Source organism: Rhagoletis pomonella, unplaced genomic scaffold (genome assembly GCF_013731165.1).
Source record: "Rhagoletis pomonella isolate Grant_MI unplaced genomic scaffold, Rhpom_1.0 Rhpom_scaffold_00001, whole genome shotgun sequence".
Classification (NCBI taxonomy): domain Eukaryota; kingdom Metazoa; phylum Arthropoda; class Insecta; order Diptera; family Tephritidae; genus Rhagoletis; species Rhagoletis pomonella.
This window is the reverse complement of record NW_023458555.1, coordinates 88,413,654-88,435,375: the sequence shown is the minus strand read 5'-3', so window position 1 is coordinate 88,435,375 and position 21,722 is coordinate 88,413,654. Positions and strand designations below refer to the sequence as shown.

Genomic DNA, 21,722 nt, shown 5'->3' with positions numbered 1-21,722 from the left:
TTTAAGCTTATTTTAATCTTAAGGTATCTAATTAAATATTAAAAGGATACAAAAATTAAAGCAAAAATTTAAAATATATGTACATATCTGAAAATTTTAAATAAAATATATATTTTCACGAGAGACAAATTAAATAAAATGGGTTAACTTTAGGGGAAATATACTTATCAGATTGGGTCAGATAGCGCTTTTACGTTATAAATAAAAATAATTCCTACTTAAATTTTATATAATTTTGGTGACGTAATTCTAAGCTGACTCTGAGATCTGTGAAATAATACATATTTATGTGCATATATTGTGTTGATTATGCTCTAAGTCGCTAAATAATTCTTGCAGAAATCAGCACCATTGGAAAGTGAAGTGACAATAGGCTGGTTTTCTATATACTGCCCCTTTTAAATTCGAATTATTGTTTTAATAAATTACAATTATTGTTTGTTTCCGTTTCGGTCAACCGCGCAAATTATTTATTAAAAAAATGTCGTTTAAAAATAGCAGATTTTGTTTACTTTTGAATAAGACTTTATCGAGTGCGCTATAAAGACAGGGGTATAAATGCTGTAAAGAAATATATGTTGAGTCCAATCGGTTTTTTGCTAATACGGTTCTTGTGTATGTATAAACAAGGTATGTTAAAAAAAATACCTCTCCATGAAAAAATATCTTTATTTTCGTATTTAAAATTAATCGGAATTTTATGGGGGGTTATAAAAACTCGTTTTAATCGAAACTTTGTTTTTTCGGCTATATTTGGCCCAGATGTAAATAATGAATGAACTAACATATCTTAAATATTTACGGAACTACCATTTGTATGCAACCCTGCCAATTCTATATTCAAGTAGATGTAATTCGAAAAATTTAAACGGATTTCTTCAAATCAACCTGAGCTGCGGACATATTGCGAATTCATTTTTAAACATTAACCACTACATTATATTAGTATTAAATACTTGCAATTAAGAAACAATTCTTATTAGAAAATAAATATACATCGTTTTATTTTAAATATTCCAATGTATATTTTTTGTTAATGCAGATAGTGCGGATTTAACGTATTTTATACCCGTTACATGGGGAACATAAATTTAAGGCAGATTGCTATTAACAATTTTTACACAATTTCTTTCAAAACTATAATCTATATGATTGCAAGTTGTATTTTTTACGATCAAAACAGATTCCAATATTAGGTATATTATGCAAATGCAATTCTTTTTGATTTGAGTTATTCAGTTTTAGATACATTTATATTTCTGTGTTCGTATGGAATAGTAGTTTATGTCGGGAAGCTGGCTTTAGTATAATCCGGCATTCCCTTTATTATTTACAACACAAGGAATTTTTTGATGACCCTTAACAAGAATATGGACGTGCTAGTATCGGAACTATTTCTTGCACGTTTATTTGCCAAAATGTCTTCAACGGCTCGGCGCCAGTGAGGGTATGCTGCGAATGCCGTATTATACTAAAACCAGCCTTTTGACATAAGCTACTATTCCATACGAGTGGGGCACGTTGCAGTACTGCAGTAATTCGACACCTTCCTCACCAACAGCTCTGTCCTCTATGAGCTTCTTAATGTAACTGCATATAAAAGATGGAAATTTAAGAAAAATTACTATCACAGCGTTTCACTTGTAGCGTTTCACTCTTGTAGTATATTGGCTATCAAGCACCAGAAAATTTCCATCACGCATTCCATATGCCACCGATTGTCGTGGATCAATTAAAATACTGTCATCACAGCTTTTTGGTACTCCAGCAACTGGTGTGTCTATGGCGGAGTTATGTGGAGCTGTTCCATGACTAAACTCAATTTGGACTCTTTGAGAACTGGCTTGTTTGTTACGAGAGCTATTGGCATCAAATGTATGCAAATTAGATTTCCAAACGAGCAACTGTTGAATACAGGAAAAAATTTATATTATATGGTTCCGCTAAAGTGCACTACTAAAGTGTATAAATTGGTCGACCTTCTAATAAATCAAGCAATCTTATTGTATCGTCATCGCCGCCAGTCACCAAGAAATTTCCACTTGGGTGAAATGCAACATCATTCTCCGGCGACGAATGCACTGTATTAGCTCGCCTTCAGCTATGTCAAATATCTTAACGCGGTTACAACTTAATGCTAAAGCCACAATATAACCAGTAAACAACCTTTGGTGAATTTGGCGACTGCCTTCCTCGGGGATGAATATGCTAGGGATGAAATTATTGGTACACACGCCTTCCATGCACGCAGGGTTGCTTTTAAGAAGCAAAAATAATTAACTCCAAATAGTTGCAAAAAGTATAGTGCAAAACGAAATTTATTGAATAATTCCACATAAAATGGTATACATAAATGACTCATTTTCTAAACGATTTAAATAAAACGCATTTTATAACCTTTTTTGTACAAACGGCATTTGCGAATTGATAGAAAAGTACTACGGATTGTAAATTTTTGTTAACTATGAGGTGAATGAAAATTTTCAACCCGGCCTGACGACTTTGAAGAATTTTTTTGTTCTAATTTTATTACTAAGGCGTCTAATAAATGCATGGCTTTTAGTTCTATAAGAATAAAAGTCAGTAAATACAAGTATTTTTTGTATAATTTCTGATTTTAATTGCTCAACTTTTGCACCAGAGCAACTGTCAAATATTTCCAGCAGTAAAAAGTTACGAATTGGCACAGCAGAAATGTAAAATTTTCTCGCCATAATAAAAAGTTTTTTCAACATGGAACTTTTCTACTAATTGACATGAAATTACTATCTCAACGTTCGGAGCGCTGCCACTGAGGGCCTTTGCCAACTAATAAAAAAGAGAAAACTTGGAAAGACCAAACAAAAATTTTGAGATTTTTCGTTGTGAATACGAATGCCATAGTTTTTACCTAGCTCGTGGGACTACGCAAAATTTTTACAGCTAGTAAATATGTATACACATAAAGTTGTTGGCGGTTATAAACAGTCAAAATCAAAATGGAGAAAAGAACAAAAAGCGTACGTTAGTTGTCAGTTATGAAGTAAATCCAATTTATTTGCGAATATTTGTTTATTCTATTTATTGAAAGGCAACCACGCGGAAAAGCTTGTGTTAATTATATTGATAAAAGAACCTGGCAACTCGCACGTTGTCTAAATTCTCAAGTAACATAAAATTCACAAAAGAATACTTTGCTTGTATTACCATCAATACGCCATGTATAAATTTTAACAACACACAAAAATAGAGCTTTTGCACGAGCGTTTGTTTGCTTTTTCAACACCATTTATAATTTTCTTTTTATAAAATCACGATTTGTCAAATGCTTAAATAATGCAGCACACAACCCTGAAATCTAAGAAAAAGTCTGAGGAAGGCAATTAAATAGCAGCACACAACCCCGTGCCTTCCTCAGGAGTGAATATAACTACAACAACAACGACCACTACAACAACAACCCAAAAAGGTTGGTTACTGTCTATACTGTGGCTAAAGCCACCAGATTACCGTCTGGATGCCATGCCAGCTGTCGTCCCATACCTCTTCCCACGGTGAACGTTCGCACACATTCGCCTGAAAATGTATCGCAAATTCTTAACTTGTCATCGCCGCACGATGAAATTAACTTACCATTAGGGCTGAATTTTGCTGCGCGCACCCATTTGTGTGTCCAGTGAAAGATGTGTATTTTGAATTAGTATTTTGATGGCTGTTCGCCATTTTTCTAGTCTGCAAACGAATAAGCTGACGAAGATGCAAACAAATTCAACCACATTGTTGCATTCTACCGTACTTTTTAAAAACTTTAAAATCTTAAAACATATGTGAAAAACTTTTATAATCTGAATATTGCTAATGTCGAAATCAAAACGAAATTTACTAAATAGCATTTTTAAAAAACAATCATCTAATATTTTTCAAGTTTTTGGGCATATATTTTACCATTTGAACCACAAATACTACTAAGTTGTATAAGACTATTTAATGCAACTCAGGTCAAAAAAGAGCAGTTTAGACTAAAATAAGCAGCTCTAAAAAACAGATGATCGCAGCTGTGGCCCAGGATGACGTCTATTGCTAAGATATCTCACTTGTATTTGTACACAATGACTTCGTCCTCGGCATCTGGAAGAAAAAAACAAATGGATCGGTTAGTGACGGTCTGCGAAAACCTCCAGTCCAATTTTTCGGAAACTATGGATACATTTTCCAAATCGAACGAAGAATTGGTGGTGGCAAAGCAGGAGCTGCAGAAGGGCACAAAATACTGACCGATGGTGTTTTAGATTTTTTAAATAGATTTTAAGGTAAGGTATCCTGAATTAAATGCTTTTTTACACACATATTAGATTATAAGGAAATATATGTAAGGTCTAATGAGTAAACCGTGTTCAGCTTTTAGAACTATTTCAGAAAATGGAATCAAATATGTTGTGATTTTTATTTTAGATTTTTAAATAGATGTTAAGAAAGTAGTATGTAAGATTTTGTGATATGAACTTTTTTGTTTTCAATATAATATATATTTCCTTTTTTTACAAACGGGTTGAAGGCTCTTTGGTTCTATATTAAGAAGAAAAAAAAATGAAACTGAAATAAATGTAATAATAACTTACTGAAGTATGAAATGAAAGCATTCCTTATTGATTCAGCTTCTGTTACGCTTTGGTGCAAATCTTCGGATTGTGGTTGCCTTCTACTACTGTCGAAAGCGTTCTGCTCAGTTAGCCAAGAAAGTGAAACTGGGCCATTTTCCGCTACCAAAAAGTTGTGCAAGACAAAACAAGTTTTTATAATAGAATTCGTATTGTCGATTCTGTTACCAATGCCTACACAGGTATGGATGTTATTAGTTTTAGTGCTTTTCTTTAACATCCACTTTTATGTTGCTTAATTTACTTGCTTTTAATTTGAATTTAAATTTCTATGTGGCATCCATCTTAAAAATACTATTTGTAGCTGTGCATAAAACAACAACTTTAAGAAGAGCTTACCAAGTGCTCCCAAACATTGAGGGAATCGAATGTTTTTAAAACCGTCAACACACTCTTCAATGGTCTCCCTACTTAGCGGAAAGTAGTTGAAATATACTGGGTGCAATACTTTCCATACTTCTTTACAAAATTCCAAAAGAATTGTACATACAGTAGATTGTCCCACTTCAAATAAGTTCGTAATACTGCGATAATCCGCTGATGACCCAAGTGCATAAAGGGCAATAACCACCCGTTTCTCCAAGCAAATAGAATTCTAGAAGTTGGTTTCTTTCTTTTTAATGTGATCCAGAAAGCTACACAATTTCTGGAACGCCCTTCTTTTTAATCTAAAGTTTGGCTTGAAGAAATCATCTCCGCAGCATTGACACTTGACTTCCCAAAACGTGTTAGCTCGATTCTGGAAAATAGAGTATATTCGTAAATATATTTGGAGGTCACGAGTTGCAAATCGAAACTAGTTACTTCTTTAGTAGTTGGATGAGGATTAAAAAATTGCCGCTTGCTTGTAGTCTCCTTAAGTTTATGTTGTTTCCAAGGAATGGAATGGAAGTGAACGCAAAAGCAATGCGACAACCGCAAAGTGCTCTCATCGTCGTTTATTAAATTATAACGGAGTACAATAATAAGTGAAACTAAAACTAGTTCTTACAGTGGCCAAAGAAGAATAATTATAACTAAAAATAAATGTAGGTTCTTGTTGTGCCTGAAGGCACCACAGTACTCCCCGTTTAATGAAAGCGTACAGGTGTCCTTATGGTTCGTTTTGGCCTCAACCGTTGGGGCGGTTGAGGTTCTTCGTGGAGATTGACTGGCTGTTTTTCCATCGGACGTTGTTTTTGCTTCGGTGATGGCGATGTCACCTCTGCTGGTTCATCACTTACCCAAACATATGCTGGTTTTAATCGGTCGATGCTGATGTTGACTTTCCGTTGGTTAATTAAAATCGTAAATAATTTTGCGTTTCGTTGAATTACCTTGTATGGCTCTCGTAAGGTGTCGTTAACGATGGGCGGATGGAGTCGTTTCGAACTAAGATGTGTGAGCACTTCATCATGTCAGGATGGACATAGCTCGTCAAAGTTAAGTGAAATATGGTTTGCGTAGGCCGGAGTTGCTTCATTGATTTTCGTAGGTTTTGAAGAAATTCGTAGGGCGTTTGCTCGGAACGCGCTTCCTCAACGAATTCTCCCGGTATCTTCAACGTCGTGCCGAACAACAACTCGGCTGGGGATGCTTGAAGATCGGGCTTATATGCTGCTCTAAGGGAGAGCAGAAGTAAGGGTAGATTGTCTGTCCAAACCTCTTTACCGGCTGCCAAAATAGAAGATTGCAGTACTCTGTGCCACCTTTCTATTATGCCGTTAGCCTGCGGGTGGTAAGTTGTTGTCGTGATGTGTTTTGTTCCCAATACCTTGAACAATTCCTTCAACAGGTGGGACTCAAACTGACGACCTTGATCGGTGGTGATGACCTGCGGACAACCGTAGCTGGCTATCCACGTAGTGACTAAGGCTCGTGCGACAGTTTCAGCCGTCATGTCGGGTATGGGAACAGCCTCCGACCAGCGTGTGGACCGGTCGATTAAGGTTAGGCAGTAACGTTGTTCATTGTGAACAGGAAGGGGCCCGATTATATCAATGTTGATATGATCCAGGCGTCGGTTGGGCGGCATGTATTGTCGTAGCTGCGATTTTGTGTGGCGATTCACCTTCGATTTCTGGCATGGAATGCAACAACGCGCGAAGAAGGTAGCCTCTTTACGTATATTCGGCCAAATGAAGCGTTCGGTAACCATCTTTACAGTGGCTTTGGTACTTAGGTGTGACATCTCGTGGACATTTTTTGATATTTGCGTTCGAAACTGCTTCGGTATGAACGGACGCACCGTTCGCGAAGATATATCACACCACAACTCGTTTTTACAACCTGAAATTTTAAGAAGCTTAAATGTTAGAGAAGTTATATTATCCTTGAGCAACTCCTGAAGCTCAGGGTCAATTTTCTGTGCTTTTGCTATCTCGCTGTAATCGATCGAGAGTTTAATTTCGCAGATTCTAGAAAGTAGGTCTGGCAGGTGATTGCTGGAACCGTTGATGTGTCGGAAATTGTTCGAAAACTGGCTTATAAAATCAGGCTATCGTCGTTGGCGTAGTGAAGCCTTATCGCTGTTCTGCTGATACGCGAATATAAACGGTTTGTGGTCTGTGAGTATATGAAATGATCGACCCTCAAGCATATACTTAAAATGTTTAACAGCTTTATATATAGCCAGGATTTCCCTATCGTAGGTACTATATTTCTGTTCCATAGTCGTCAGCTTTTTAAGGAAGTACCCGAGAGGCTGCGGCCCCTTTTCTGTAAGCTGGTTCAGCACAGCTCCCAATGCGACATCGGACGCATCGGTGGCCAGAGACAAAACAGCGTTTGGAAGTGGGTGTGCCAATATAGCGGCGTTTGCAAGTTCGTGTTTGCATTTTTCGAACGCAGCCGTTTGTTCGTCACTCCACTGCAGCGGTGTCTTGTCATTCCGCTTATTTCCTGGGATCATTGCTGTAAGTGTTCTCTGGTAAGTGATTGCGCGAGGCAAGAACTTGCGGTTGAAATTTACGGTAGCTAAAAACTTTTTCAGTTGGTGTGCGACTACCGGCTTTTCGAATTTGGAATTCGCTTGAACTTGTTCAGGCAAGGGTTGAATGCCGCTTCGCGTTATTAAATGACCCAGGAACTTTATTTCTTTTACCAAAAACTCACATTTGGCCGGATTGATTGCCAGTCCGTACTTCCTCAGGCGCTCGAACACTGCACGTAAGTGGCGTTGGTGCTCTTCGTGGTTAGCGGATGCGATGAGTATATCGTCGATGTATGCAAACGTAAACTGCAGCCCACGCAGTGTTTCGTGAATCAATCTCTGGAACGACTGGGCGGCGTTTCGCAGCCCGAATGGCATGTACGGATATTCGTAGAGACCGAATGGGGTCGTTATGGCCGCCTTGTGGACGTCATCTGGGTGAATCGGTAGTTGATGATACGCCTTATGCAAATCTATTTTGCTGAAAATTTGTTTTCCCTCCAATATTGCTGCAAACAGGGTATTGGATACCTGTCGGGCGTGGTTTGGGCGTTTAATCTGCGATAATCTCCGCATGGGCGCCATTCACCATCGGCCTTCTTGACCATATGCAATGGGCTGGCGTAGTTGCTATTGGATGGGCGGATAATGCCCTGTCGTAACAAAAACTCGAATTCTTCTCTATCTATTCGTAGTTTCGCTGGATCGAGGCGTCGGGGACGGGCAAAAACGGGCTGTCCGAATCTCTCTATCCTGTGTTCCGTTACAAAAGCGTTTTTGCGGCCGGATGACAAACGCGTAATGTCGTGAAACTCTGCTAGCAGGTCAGCAAATTTTGAAGCGCGATCGAACGTTTTGATTGCGACGCACCTACCCTCTGCCTGCTGCACAGTGCACATATCTTCGTCATGCTGTCGATCACTTTATTATTCTTAAGATCAATAAGTAATCCATAATGGCGTATGAGGTCTGCTCCTATGACATCTGCAACTGTGAATATCCAGTCGAAACATCTTCGTAGGCCGAGGTCGAGGCTGAGTCGTCGTTGACCGAATGTAGCGATGGTCGTACCATTGGTGGCGTAGAGTTTCACGGAGGATGGCGTCACCGTATGCGAAAATTGACGTGGCAGAACGGAGATGTCGGCGCCAGAGCCAATTAAAAACGAAATGGCGGATTTTCGGTCGTTGATAGAAAGGCGGTTTACGATGGCGTCCGCCGAGAACTTTTCGCCAACGACCGCTTCGAATCATTTCGAGCTGTGATCACCTCTGCTAGTCTTATAGTGTTTGCATGATGGTCTACAATTCTTGCTATTGTATCCAAATTTTCGGTGGTACCAGCACTCATCTAAGTTAGCAGGTGTGCTGCTTCTACGGCGCTCGCGAGACTGCCGTCGGCATCTGCATCTATCACCCTTCCTATCGGTGTTGCGATCAGTATAGAGGCGGTCGAAACGTTGTGCTAGCGCATTGATGGCGCTTTGTAGCTCGTTGTACTAGGTGTTGGCTTGCGATTTTTCTGCATACGTGGCTGATGCCGGAGTAAGGCAGCAGCCTTATTCAGCTGTGCTGCTGTTCACCTGCAGGCTGATAGTGTCGACGATGGCGTCCGCAATTGTTAGGTATTCTTCCGTGGGCCTGAGTACGCAGCTGCAGCAGCTTGAGCATAAACTGGTAGACGTTTTGCCCACAGATTCTTTACCGCTGATTCTCTCATTGTATCGCCGACTAGCCGCATCATTTCCGTAAACAACTGACTAGGCCTTTGATCACCCAACTGGGTTTCGTTCAGCACTTGATTTAAGCGTCCCTGCTGGCTGTTGGTGCAGAAGGTTATTAGTCGCTGTTTGACGAATTCATATCGACCCTGGTCAGGCACTTCTCCTAACGTGGCTAGGAAATCTTGCAGTGTACGTGGACCGAGAGCTGTCACCACCGTGTGGAATTTCTGGGTATCGCTTTTGATACCCATTGCAAGGAACCAATAATCAAGACTTAGGAACCATCCTTCGATCTTCCTGCGGTCGATCGTTGGCATGTCGATTTTTACGGCTACAGCGTTGACATCTGAGGGTGTTAATTGAGCTGCGCCTATGGGGGTATTGGACTATTTCCTGTGGCTTCGTCCTTTGTTTCCAAAGGTGCTGCTGCATTCGAATAATCCTTAGATGCCATATTCGCTGTCTTAAAAACTATAAGCGATATAAGCTGACGTGTGGTTTACGGTTTTTCGGTAACTGTCGATGCAACGGATCTTCTTTAAAACGGGGTCTCCACTTTGGAGGTCACGAGTTGCAAATCGAAACTAGTTACTTCTTTAGTAGTTGGATGAGGATTAAAAAATTGCCGCTTGCTTGTACTCTCCTTGAGTTTATGTTAAATTTCGAAATATTGAAATCTCAAGCATTTCTGAAATTTACCGTTATATGAAAAGCGGCCTCAATTTTAGGCCGATTTCAAAAATTTTCAACGGTTTGCTTTTATGTGGCAAGCACAATAACCATACCGAGTTTGGTACAAATTGCTAGAACGGTTAGCGAGATACATATATGTGATCACAAGTGGGCGGTGCTACGCCCATTTTCCAAAATTTTGTTATAAACGTATTTTTTGGTAAAGAACTGTTGCAACCATTAATTTTGAATAAATTAGCTTCAATATTTACTGATTTATCGAAGATTTTGTATTTCTCGAAATTACCGTTATATGGGATGTGGGCGTGGTTATTGCCCGATTTTAGAAATTTTCGGCCATTTGGTATGCTGTACCAGGACCAACAACTTTGCCAAGTTTTGAAGAAATTGGTGTAGCGGTTACCAAGATATACACATGTAACCATAAGTGGGCGTGGCTACGCCCATTTGCCAAAATTTTGTAATATTCTTATTTTTCGTCTAAAACTCATTACAAATATCAATTTTGAGTTAATTATCTTCTGTAGTTACTAAAATATCGCAGTTTTCGTTTTTCTGAAAATTACCATTATATGGGATTCGCCGATTTCGCCCATTTTCAATACCATCCGTCCTACGCCCAAAAGAAGTTCACGTACCAAGCTTCGTTAAGATATCTCAATTTTTACTCGAGTTATCGTGTGCAAAGACGGACGGGCGGACGGACAAACAGACAGTCACCGCTTAATCGATTTCTCTTTACATTCTGATCATTTATGTATACATTTGTCTACATCTATCTCGATTCGTTTTGCCTGTTACAAACAACCGTTATGTGAACAAAGTTATAATACCCTTGTGCACAAGTGCGCTCGGGTATAAAAAAGGCACAGGTTCTTTCGTTAGCATGAAGTTCTAAGTGGATGTACTCCCAAATGACAACTTGGACAAAAACAGAATTTCCATAATACTAGCGCGCCTTTTTCTTATTTCACTGATGGATGCATTTGTCTCTTCAATGTTGGCATAATTGAGGGTCATAGACACATATAATTTAACCACAAATAATATAAATTTCAATCGACGCATTTTAATTTAATTTCTCTGCAAATGGTATCGTTGTATTATGTATGTAATCAGAGTTTCGAACTCGCGTAAATGTACATTTACGAAATGTGGCACCATGACCACTCTTCAAAAAACCAGTGTTCCAAGTTGTTAAATTTGCTTTTTAATGTCAGCATGAACGCTGCATTACATGATTGGTACATTTGTACGGATATGTACATTTTGGCAGTTACAGAGTAGTGTTGTTTGGAAATTCTTTTATTAAGCTGAACTCAAATTTCTAAAGAATACCACTGTGTGACTGCCAAAATGTACAAATCTGTACAAATGTAACAGTCGTGTGACACTGCCTTTAGCCCAGTACCACATCATACAGCCTCAAAATCAAAAAGGAACGGCAATATTAGCCTGTTCCCGCACTCCATGATTTAGTGAGAAATTGTTCGCAAAATATATGATATATGTGTGAAAGAAAACGACTTCGGACTAAATCCTGGAGTGCGTGAACAGGCTTATTGTCTGTAGCTAACAGTGATGTCATGTGCAGATTCAATGAAAGGAAACAAAGTGTGGCCACAAAATCATAAAAGTCTTAAGATGGGAAGAGTTACCTTCAACTTGTGAATTAAAATGTATCACAATTTATACTAAGCTAAAAATAAAGGTATCTTTAAAAATTCGATGAAAAACGTATCATTTTGTTCCATTTGGATCAAAACGGCAACACTGCTTGTAGATACTGCCAATATGGAAGTATTACAAGTGGGGTGTTCACAGTTCGTTCCAAATTGTGTCTGAAAATGTAGACGTCTACATTTTGAGACATCTTTAGCATCAAACTGTGAGCACCCCTTTCTAGCAGTCGTCGCAAAATCGTCTCAAAACTTTGCTGGTGTTGCCAGACATTTCTTCCTTGCGTGCATTTTTTATATGTCGCCTTTCGATTTTGTATCTGAAAAAAATGTAACTTTTAACTTAATTACCAACTCGTAATATTTGTTATTTCTTTTCCTTGATTTGTTTCTTTTCATCAGAAATTGCGCTCAAATTAAATGCAAATACAGAAAACGTGCCCAATAAATAAAAAAAATGTGATTAGTATTGCCATAATGCAACCCTGCTGCGAGGTTGCAAAATGTAGACGCGTAAAAAACATACCTTTGAGTGTGACAAAATGTAGACGGCGTCGTTTTCCAATTTTGTATGGGAAACAACAACACCACAGATTTTACGGTTAGAAAACGTCTTAAAATGTAGACGTCTACATTTTGAGACACTATTTGGAACGAACTGTGAACACCCCAAAGGTTCATAAAATAGAAGGTTACTGCAAGGTGCTGTTAAAAATTTGGTTTCCTCCAATGACATAGTTGCGAAGTGAGTTCTGATTGGCTGAAACATTTTACGAAGAAGGAGAATCCAGAACACGCAGAAAATATAGTTGCCGTATAGCACATTTTAGGAATCCTAATCAAACGGGAATTTCTGATATAAAATCGTGGCAAAGCTTATTATAATAACACAAAAGCTCTGATCCAATACTTTTCGTGTAAAATCCTGTAAAAATGTCAAACAGCAAAATTTCTCTGTGAAGTGAGAGTACAAAAAAAAAATAAAATTTCGTAGTCCAGTAATTATGTTTAAAAAAGTTTTGTGTTTTTCATATAAACCCAAATCAACATTACCCTGTGTCCGTACCTATAAATGTAATTTATTCATTTTGCTTATTATGTTTGCAACTAACGATCTGTTTGTATGTATTCTTGTTGATGTTTTTAATAAAGAAATCGCCCCTGAAGATGCTGAGAAGGACAGCGCAACGTCGGGCTGGAAAGTGAAGAGAAAACCCTTTTTGTTGCACAGGATCAAATAGCCTAAAATACAAAACACTATAAAATTCCATAAATTGATCGTCAACTCATCGTCATATTATTCAACATCGGAAGGCCTGCCGAAGTAATCTCTTTATCTACATCAACAACAAACAAACATACAAGAAACATGAAGGATTTTTGCAAGCACATCAAATACAAAGACGGGGAACACACCTGCATAACCCTAAAACACTTTAAAAAGCAAAAACAAAAGCTGGAAAAACAGATGACACAGCTTCAACTCTTATTGGAATGCAGACGATATGAGCTTTTACCCAACCACCTGACAAACGCAGCAAAAAACATAAACTACCACGTCCTGAAAATGAAAGCAAAAGTAGAAAACACAAAACGACTGTTTCTGAAGAAAATATTAAACTTATAAATTACACAAACAAATATAAACATAAAAAACACCAAAAACTGTATATATCACGCGAGGCAACAACTACAACGCAGCGTAAGTGAATTGGAACTAAACTCCTTTGTTTGTAAACAAAATAGCCTAAGTAAAAGAATAACAGCAGAACGGGGAAATATACTGTTTAGAATATTTGATAAATTGGAATATTTAATGTTCTTTCAAATTTCAGAGATATGGCATTCCTCTTTAGAAAAATTCTAGGACGTAAACGAACTACAACTAACTTAAAGGAACGCGAGGACGGAGAGAGAATTTTGGCGTTCTGACTTGTCATTGTTTTTTTTTTGAGAGCTTGGTTTTTTGATACAAGGGAGGATGGTGCCAAAAACGTGTATAAAACTGTTGTGGAGATTCAATAAAAACTTGGTTAAATTTTCATATGCATTTATATTGGCTAGTTATTTATAATTTACAGTCCACGTTTCGTTTTGCAAGCCGATTCTATGAAATTTTGTGATTTTGTTGAATGCGCACATCACTAAACACGTGTCGCAATTACTATCGCACGTAAAAACTTGACAGTTGCGTACATACATCGGTAAAAACCTGTTTGAGCCTTCAACGTCTCGTCGCCTGGAATTGTGTCCAGACTTTCCAAAACCAATTGGCAAGAGCACATCAGTGTGAGCCTCCAACGACTGTTCGCCCAGAAGTGTGCCCAGTAACCTGAATATTTTGTCAAGTGGCAAGAGCACATCAGTGTGAGCCTCCAACGACTGTTCGCCTAAAAGTGTGTCCAGTATTCAGAATATTTTTCCAAGCGCCAAGAGCACACCTGTGTGAGTCTCTACCCGTGGAAGAATAAACGTGCTAGTTTTACTAGCCCGAGCAAACTCGTATGAGCCTTCAACAACTGGTCGCTGAAAGTGTGTCCAAAATTTTCCAAACTAATTAGCAAGAATACATCAGTGTCAGCCTCCAACGTGTGTGTACAGTATCCAGCATATCTGGTCAAAACGCACGAGCACACCTGTGTGAGCCTTAAAATACTTAGCCCCCGTTGTTTTAAAGTACAATCAGCCTTTCAAAAAGTGCCAAGAGCATACCTGTGTGAGCCTCCGTCTTTTGGTCGTAACGTAAACCGCACAGTGATTATACGACAATTACCAAGCCTAGCCCATGCAGTGTACCAAACTACAACAGCGTGTCAACAGGACTCAATACATTTAGTAAGATCGAAATCAACGCTACACGGCAGCCAGCAGCTGTTCAAAGCAGCAGTTGTGACAAAGTTTCAAAACGTGAAATTAATGCAACAAAGTAACCATGGATAAATTGAAAGCGCAAGGCAAACGATTAAAGGTAGCCTAACACGCATATACAACGTATGTGCCGATCAAAAGACAACGGCGGAGGGTATAAGAGTTCGTGCAGAAAGAGCGGATGACTTGTTTAGATAGTATGAAAGAATTCATCTAGAAATCGACGTGTTGGCTACCACTAGAGAACAGCAGGCAGAAGAAGAAGTGTACCGCACTGAGGTGGAAGAGAAATATTTCGCTATTAAAACAATTTACACGCGTTTAATGCAACTTTCTGCGGGAAATGATACTGCTATTGACCATCAAGCGATATATCGATCGCAGTTCAGAACCTACTAGAGCATCAGACAACAATGGGTGCATTAATCGAACGAATGTTTGTGACAGTGGGATAGAAAATGGTTCAAGCCCAATAAACGCCAGCAACTACACACAACAACAACACATCCAACATGAAATGCGTTTGCCACGCATTCAGATACCAGAATTTGATGGCAAATGTACGGACTGGATCCGTTTTCGCGACTTATCCGAGACACTTGTACACAACAGACAAAACATTTCCAATATTGAGAAGCTAGAATATTTGCAAACGAAAGTTCGAGGGGAAGCACTTTCGCACATCAAACATTTAAAACCAGCCAATGCAAATTACGATTTTGCCTGACAGCTAATTAAGAAAAAATATGATAAGTCCGACAAAGTAAAGAGAGCTTATTTTGAACTTTTATGCGATCAACATGCAATGAAGTCTGCGTCAACGGCAGAAGCTAAGCGACTATATAATACAACCAACGAAAGTATAAATGCGTTAAAAGTGCTTAATGAACCTGTTGAACATTGGGATTCAATTTTATTGCTGATGTTAGAGAAAAAGCTTGACGCCGAGACGCGTGTTTTGTGGTATAGGGAAAAGAAATCTGAGGAAGAGCAATCGATTCAAGATTTCTTGAACTTCCTGGAGAAAAGACTTTACGAGTTGGAAAACACCCAAAAGACTACAGCGGTCAATACATCTCGAAGTGGCATCGGCGACAAGCGCAACCAAGCGCGCACGCTTTCAACAATGCTACATACATGTGTTCTTTGTTCAAAGCAGCATCAGCTTTATCAATGTAAGCAGTTCCTAGATATGGAAGCGAATGCGAGACGCAATCTGGTTCAGAGGAGCAACATCTGCTTTAACTGTCTGCAGCCAGACCACCGCGCATCAAACTGTAAGAGATCATCGTGTAGAAAATGTGGAGCAAAACACAACTCCCTGTTACATACAACATCAGCAGCAAGTGATGTTCAGCTGTCAGCAGTCAATACGAACGTAGAGCCATCTATTGTCAGTGCAAATATCACACAGCAGAGTCAGCGGTCTATCACATTGCTGCCAACAGCGATTGTCGTGCGCAATAGATGCAACGAGTTGAACCCATGTCGCGCTTTGCTGGACTCAGGGTCACAAGGCACGCTTATAACCGAATCATGCATACAACGACTGCAACTGAAACGAGGCTTTGATAGAACTATGCTATATGGGATCGGTTCAGTCAATGGAAGTCACACTAGAGGAAGGGTTGAATTGCATATCGAGGCGATACAATATGACACCATAATTAGAACTGAGGCATTATGCTTGCTTAATTTAACTCACACATTGCCTCCATGCGATATAACCCATCAGAGTTTGGCATTTTTCAATGAAGTTAATCTTACAGATCCATCATATTCGAAACCTAATAAAATCGACATCATACTTGGCGCAGATGTCTTCACTAGCTGTTTACTGCCAGAGAAGTTGACTCATCCTAGCGGTTCACCGACTGCAGTCAACACAATTTTCGGTTGGGTTATAATGGGTAAAATAAAGGGAGCAGACGAGCAACACATTGTAACTGCACATACATGTGTGGATTTAAGTCAGCAACTTCAACGCTTCTGGGAAGTTAAAGCTCTACGAGAACCGATGAATTACCTGACAGATGAAGAGAAAAAAGCGGAAATACATTTTCAACAACATACTCATCGCGATGAGCAAGGCAGGTACGTTGTTAGGCTTCCGTTGAAAGAGGATGAGGTTAAACTAGGGGAATCACAGTCTGCTGCGCTTAAACGACTCATTTCAGTGGAGCGTCAAATCGATGGTGATGTGCAACTCAAGAAAGAATATGGGAAATTTATGGACGATTATTTATAGTTGGGGCATATGGATATTAGCAGCACGGTAAACGTACACGGAACGTACTTCATACCACATGACGCAGTATTCAAAAGAACATGTGCCACAACAAAACTACGAGTAGTGTTCGACGCATCCTGCAATAGTTCAAATGGATTGTCACTCAACGACAACTTGTTAATCGGTCCAACAATACAAAGTGATCTTTTCGATATCATATGCAAAATCCGGAAATGCCGGCGATATTGAGAAAATGTACCGACAGGTATTGGTACATCCAGATGACCGGCCTTTGCAGCGAATATTGTGGATACGTTCCATGGAAGAACATATTGCTTACGATCTTCGCACCGTAACGTTTGGCACGGCAGCTGCACCTTTCTTAGCGATTAGGACACTGCAGCAAGTGGCATATGACTACTCTGATGAAAATCCTGACACAGCATCTGCAATATCGAACAATTTTTATGTACATGATTTCTTGGCATGTGCTCCCACGTCAGTAGGAGCAGTGAAGCTAAAGAACGATGTGTGTTCAATATTATCTGAGGCAGGATTCAAGCTACGTAAGTGGTAGTCAAATTCGAGAAGGTTCTTGGGTACAATTGACATAGATGATTGTCAAAAATCTCCTGATGCAATTATCGACACCACAAGCGCCGTAAAAACACTTGGTTTGCTTTGGGAGACTTAAACAGATAGCTTCAAGTACAACGTGGCCTTTGAAGACATCACATTAACCGTGACAAAACGTAAAGTACTATCGGATATCGCCAGAATATTCGACCCAATCGGATGGATTGCTCCGGTCGTTATTAAAATGAAGATTTGTATGCAAAAATTATGGCTAAAGGGCGTAAGTTGGGATGAAGAGCTACCATGTGAGCTATACAGCGAATGGTATGATTATAGGCAGAACATCAACAGAATTTCAAAACTTCGTATACCAAGGTGGCTTGCTTTCACTGATGACAGCATTGTTGAGTTGCATGGGTTCTCGGACGCGTCCGAAGTAGCATTTGCAGCAGCGGTTTATGTGCGTATACAGCGGAGGGATGGCGAGGTGTTCACCTACTTAATTGCAGCTAAAACCAGGGTAGCTCTGGTAAAGCAAATCACGTTAACGCGGCTTGAGTTGTGCCCTGCACACTTGTTGGTGAAGTTAATAGTCAAAGTACGACAATCTTTAAGTTTCGAAGTAGTTGACGTGGTTGGTTGGACAGATTCGTCAATTGTTTTGGCGTGGTTGGCAGATCATCCTCGCCGCTGGAAAACCTTCATTGCAAATAGAACTTTCCAAATAATAGACGTCATACCAGCTGAGCAATGGCATCATATACCGTCACAATACAATCCGACAGACCTTGCTACAAGGGGAATTTGGCCTGCAGAGCTTGTAACTTGTAAATTATGGTAGCAAGGACCTGACGTACTGATACATAAATCAATGTCACATATCGAGAAGCCATCTACGTCACCGAATGTCGGCATGGAAGAACGAAAGGCGGTTCAGTCACATACAGCTATCATACAAAGTTTTGACCTAATTGAGAGGTATTTAAAATACACGCATCTTTTACGCATCACTGCACTTCTGTTACGCTTTGTACACAACTGCAAAAGTGGTAGCTCCAAGCAACCGAAAACAGCTACCGGGATTTCAACCAACGAGCTGCAGCACGCCCATAACGTATTGGTGAGGAAAGAGCAAAGAACATACTTTACACAAGAGATACGATTACTATTGAAAGGTAAGTCTCTACCTATGTCAAACAAACTGACGACTCTTGCACCTTTCATCGATAACGGTGGCCTACTTCGGGTTGGAGGCAGGATTGTAAACGCTAACATCAACTGCGACCAGAAGCATCCTTTAGATATCCACAAAGACAGCCATTTGAACCGACTTATCGTGATGTATTCCCATCTGAAGCACCTACACGCTGGAAGTCGTCAACTTCGTTACTTGCTTAGACTAAGATCCCAAGGGGTACATACACAATTAAACGATGTGTTTTTAAATGTGCAACGTGTACGAAAGTACGTGGAATAGCTTACCAGCAACAGATGGGTAATCTTCCTCCACATCGACTAAACCCAGGTGCAGCCTTTCTCAATACGGGTGTAGATTATGCCGGGCCGTTACAGGTGCGTTCCTGGAAGGGACGAGGGTCTAAGCTATACAAATATTGGATCGCGCTCTTTGTGTGCCTGTACATATCGAGCTTGTTACGGAACTGTCAACTGGGGCCTTTATCGCATCGCTTCGTCGGTTTGTCGCCAGGCGCAGAAAGCCCCTGCACTTGTTTTCGGACAACGCCACAAATTTCGTGGGGGCCAATCAGCAGTTGCGCGAATTCTTGTTTGCATCCACAACAAAAGAGGGCATTTCAAAGGAACTAGCGGATCAGCAGATACAATGGCACTTTTCACCACCCTCTGGCCCACATTTTGGTGGGATATGGGAGGCTGGGGTAAAGTCAGTTAAGTACCACCTCAAACAAGTTTTAACAGAAGCAGCAATAACATATGAGGAAATGTCTACAGTACTTTGCCAAATTGAATTTTGTCTGAACTCTCGGTCAATGTGCATCAAATTCGAGGGAGATGTCGATCCATTAACTCCGGCCAATTTTTTGATATTCCGTTCACCACATACAATGCCCGACGAAAACTTGGTCAATTTAAAGGAGAATGCGCTCAACAGATGGCAAGACCTTCAGCGACTGGTTCAAGAAGAAGTGGTCTGTAGAATGCATACGCCAGTTGCAGCAACGACCAAAGTGGGCACAAAAACTTAAAAATATAACCATTGATGACGTTTTGGTCATAAAGGATGACAACCTTCCTCCATCAAGTTGGGCAATAGGAAGAATCGTTGAGACACATCCTGGACCTGATGGTCTCGTTCGAGTAGTTACCGTAAAGACAGCAAAAGGAACATTCAAAAGACCAGTAGTGAAGCTGTGTCCATTGTTTCTGGATCATTGAAAGCAGGTGCTTTTCAGAGGGGCCGGAATGTTTAGAATATTTGATAAATTGGAATATTTAATGTTCTTCCAAAATTTCAGAGATATTTGGAAAATTCTAGGAAGTAAACGAACTACAACTAACTTAAAGGAACGCGAGGACGGAGAGAGAATTTTGGCGTTTTGACTTGTCATTGTTTTTTTTAGAGCTTGGTGCCAAAAACGTGTATAGAACTGTTATGTAGATTCAATACACACTAGGTTAATTTTTCATATGCATTCATATTGGCTAGTTATTTATAATTTACAGTCCACGTTTCTTTTTGCAAGACGATTCTACGACAAATACGTTTGTCTAAATTAGAAAAGCTAAAACCTCAACAACCTAAAAATCTAGGAATAAATCTAAACAACGATTGGTTTGTAAATAAAACAGCAATAGAATTTGATGAAGAGTCGAAATGGTTATTATCCCTGGGAAGAAAATTCGCATTACTGACAACAAAAACTATTTCAAACCGGTACAAATGATAGCAGAAATGGAACAAATAATACAACCAATAGAAGACAATAGGACCAAAGAAATAGCAAAGATGCAAGCTGAGTAATTGGATCATCCAATTCAAACGCAGCATAAAACACAATGCAGCTGAGAGATTTATTTTAGAAACATTAAATAAAACAAAAATACTCTTAAAACGACACAAAAATTAAATAAGAGTAACGGGGGCAGACAGGGGAAATAAAACGGTGGCACTTTACAAAGCAGACTATGAGGAGAAGATAAAAAACGACTTGAAGATAAAAACACATAGAAAACAAAAAGAAACGACCCAACAACAACACTACAGAGAAAAAACAATGCCCTGGTTATACAAAAGTGCAACAATTAATTTCAGAGAGAAACAACAGTTGGCATGCGCCGCTGCGACTGCACCGAGACTTTACGGGTTGCCAAAAATACGCAAACCAGACTTGCCTTTACGGCTATGGATAAATTTTCCAAATCGAACGATGAATTGGTGGAACTAGAAAAGGAAAAACTGATGGCAATGCAAGCTGCAGAAGGACACAAAAAGACAAACGGATGGTGTTTTAGATTTTTTAAATAGATTTTAAGGAATAGTGTGTAAGGTATCCTGAATTTAATACTTTTTTTACACATTTATTAGATTATAAAGATAGTATGTAAGGTCTAATGAGTGAACTGTTTTTTTTTAGCTTTTAGAACTATTTAAGAAAATGGAATCAAATATGTTGTGAGTTTTATTTTCTTTTTTGTTTTAGATTTTTAAATAGATGTTAAGGAAGTAGTATGTAAAATTTTGTGATATGAACTTTTTTGTTTTCAATGTAATATATATTTCCTTTCTTTTATAAACCGGTTGAAGGCTCTTTGGTTCTATATTAAGAAGAAAAAAAAATGAAACTGAAATAAATGTAATAATAACTTACTGAAGTATGAAGTGAAAGCATTCCTTATTGATTCAGCTTCAGTTGCGCTTTGGTGCAAATCTGCGTATTGTGGTTGCCTTCTACTGCTGTCGTTAGCCTTCTGCTCAGTTAGCCAAGAAAGTGAAACTGGGTCATTTTCCGCTATCAAAAAGTTGTGCAAGACACAGCAAGTATGGGCCTGTTCGAGGCACGTAATAAAAGCGGCAATACTGCAGCACTAATGAAAATTTGCAATACTGTTGCAACTTCCCAACTGATAAAACGTTGCTAGAAATTCACACCGAACGTGATACTTTAATAATTCGCGCAACACTGCGGTTGTGATTGCATCTCGAACAAGCCCTTTTTATAATAGAATTCGCATAGTCAATTCTGTTATGCCTTTACCAATCCGGCGAAACCTATAATTGTACATACACAGGTATGGATGTTATTAGTTTTCAGTGTTGCCAGAATATTTTTGTACCCCATCCCCATATCGGGCCGCAGTTATCCCCAAAAAATCCACATTTTTCTTTTAAATCCCCATTTAAATCCCCTTTAGTAAGAAATAAAAA

The 21,722-nt window shown here is 39.2% G+C and overlaps 3 protein-coding genes across 3 annotated transcripts; 2 read left to right on the top strand and 1 right to left on the bottom strand.

Moving 5' to 3' along the window:
* Positions 1–9,168: 9,168 nt before the first annotated feature.
* On the bottom strand, positions 9,169–9,588 carry LOC118733987. The gene has a single exon (XM_036463657.1). The coding sequence runs from the start codon at positions 9,586–9,588 to the stop codon at positions 9,169–9,171; it is 420 nt and encodes a 139-aa protein (XP_036319550.1).
* A 3,032-nt stretch (positions 9,589–12,620) lies between these two features.
* LOC118748529 lies at positions 12,621–21,722 on the top strand. Its single transcript, XM_036483049.1, has 2 exons — positions 12,621–13,345; positions 13,479–21,722. The coding sequence occupies exon 2, from the start codon at positions 15,317–15,319 to the stop codon at positions 16,757–16,759; it is 1,443 nt and encodes a 480-aa protein (XP_036338942.1). The 5' UTR covers positions 12,621–13,345; positions 13,479–15,316; the 3' UTR covers positions 16,760–21,722.
* LOC118733979 lies at positions 14,855–15,238 on the top strand. The gene has a single exon (XM_036463647.1). It carries the CDS (start codon positions 14,855–14,857, stop codon positions 15,236–15,238), a length of 384 nt encoding a protein of 127 aa, XP_036319540.1.

Bases quoted from the DNA above. Each gene is read 5' to 3' on its own strand.
- LOC118733987 (XM_036463657.1), bottom strand. From the start codon at position 9,588: ATGCCAACGATCGACCGCAGGAAGATCGAAGGATGGTTCCTAAGTCTT.
- LOC118733979 (XM_036463647.1), top strand. From the start codon at position 14,855: ATGATACTGCTATTGACCATCAAGCGATATATCGATCGCAGTTCAGAA.
- LOC118748529 (XM_036483049.1), top strand. From the start codon at position 15,317: ATGAAGTCTGCGTCAACGGCAGAAGCTAAGCGACTATATAATACAACC.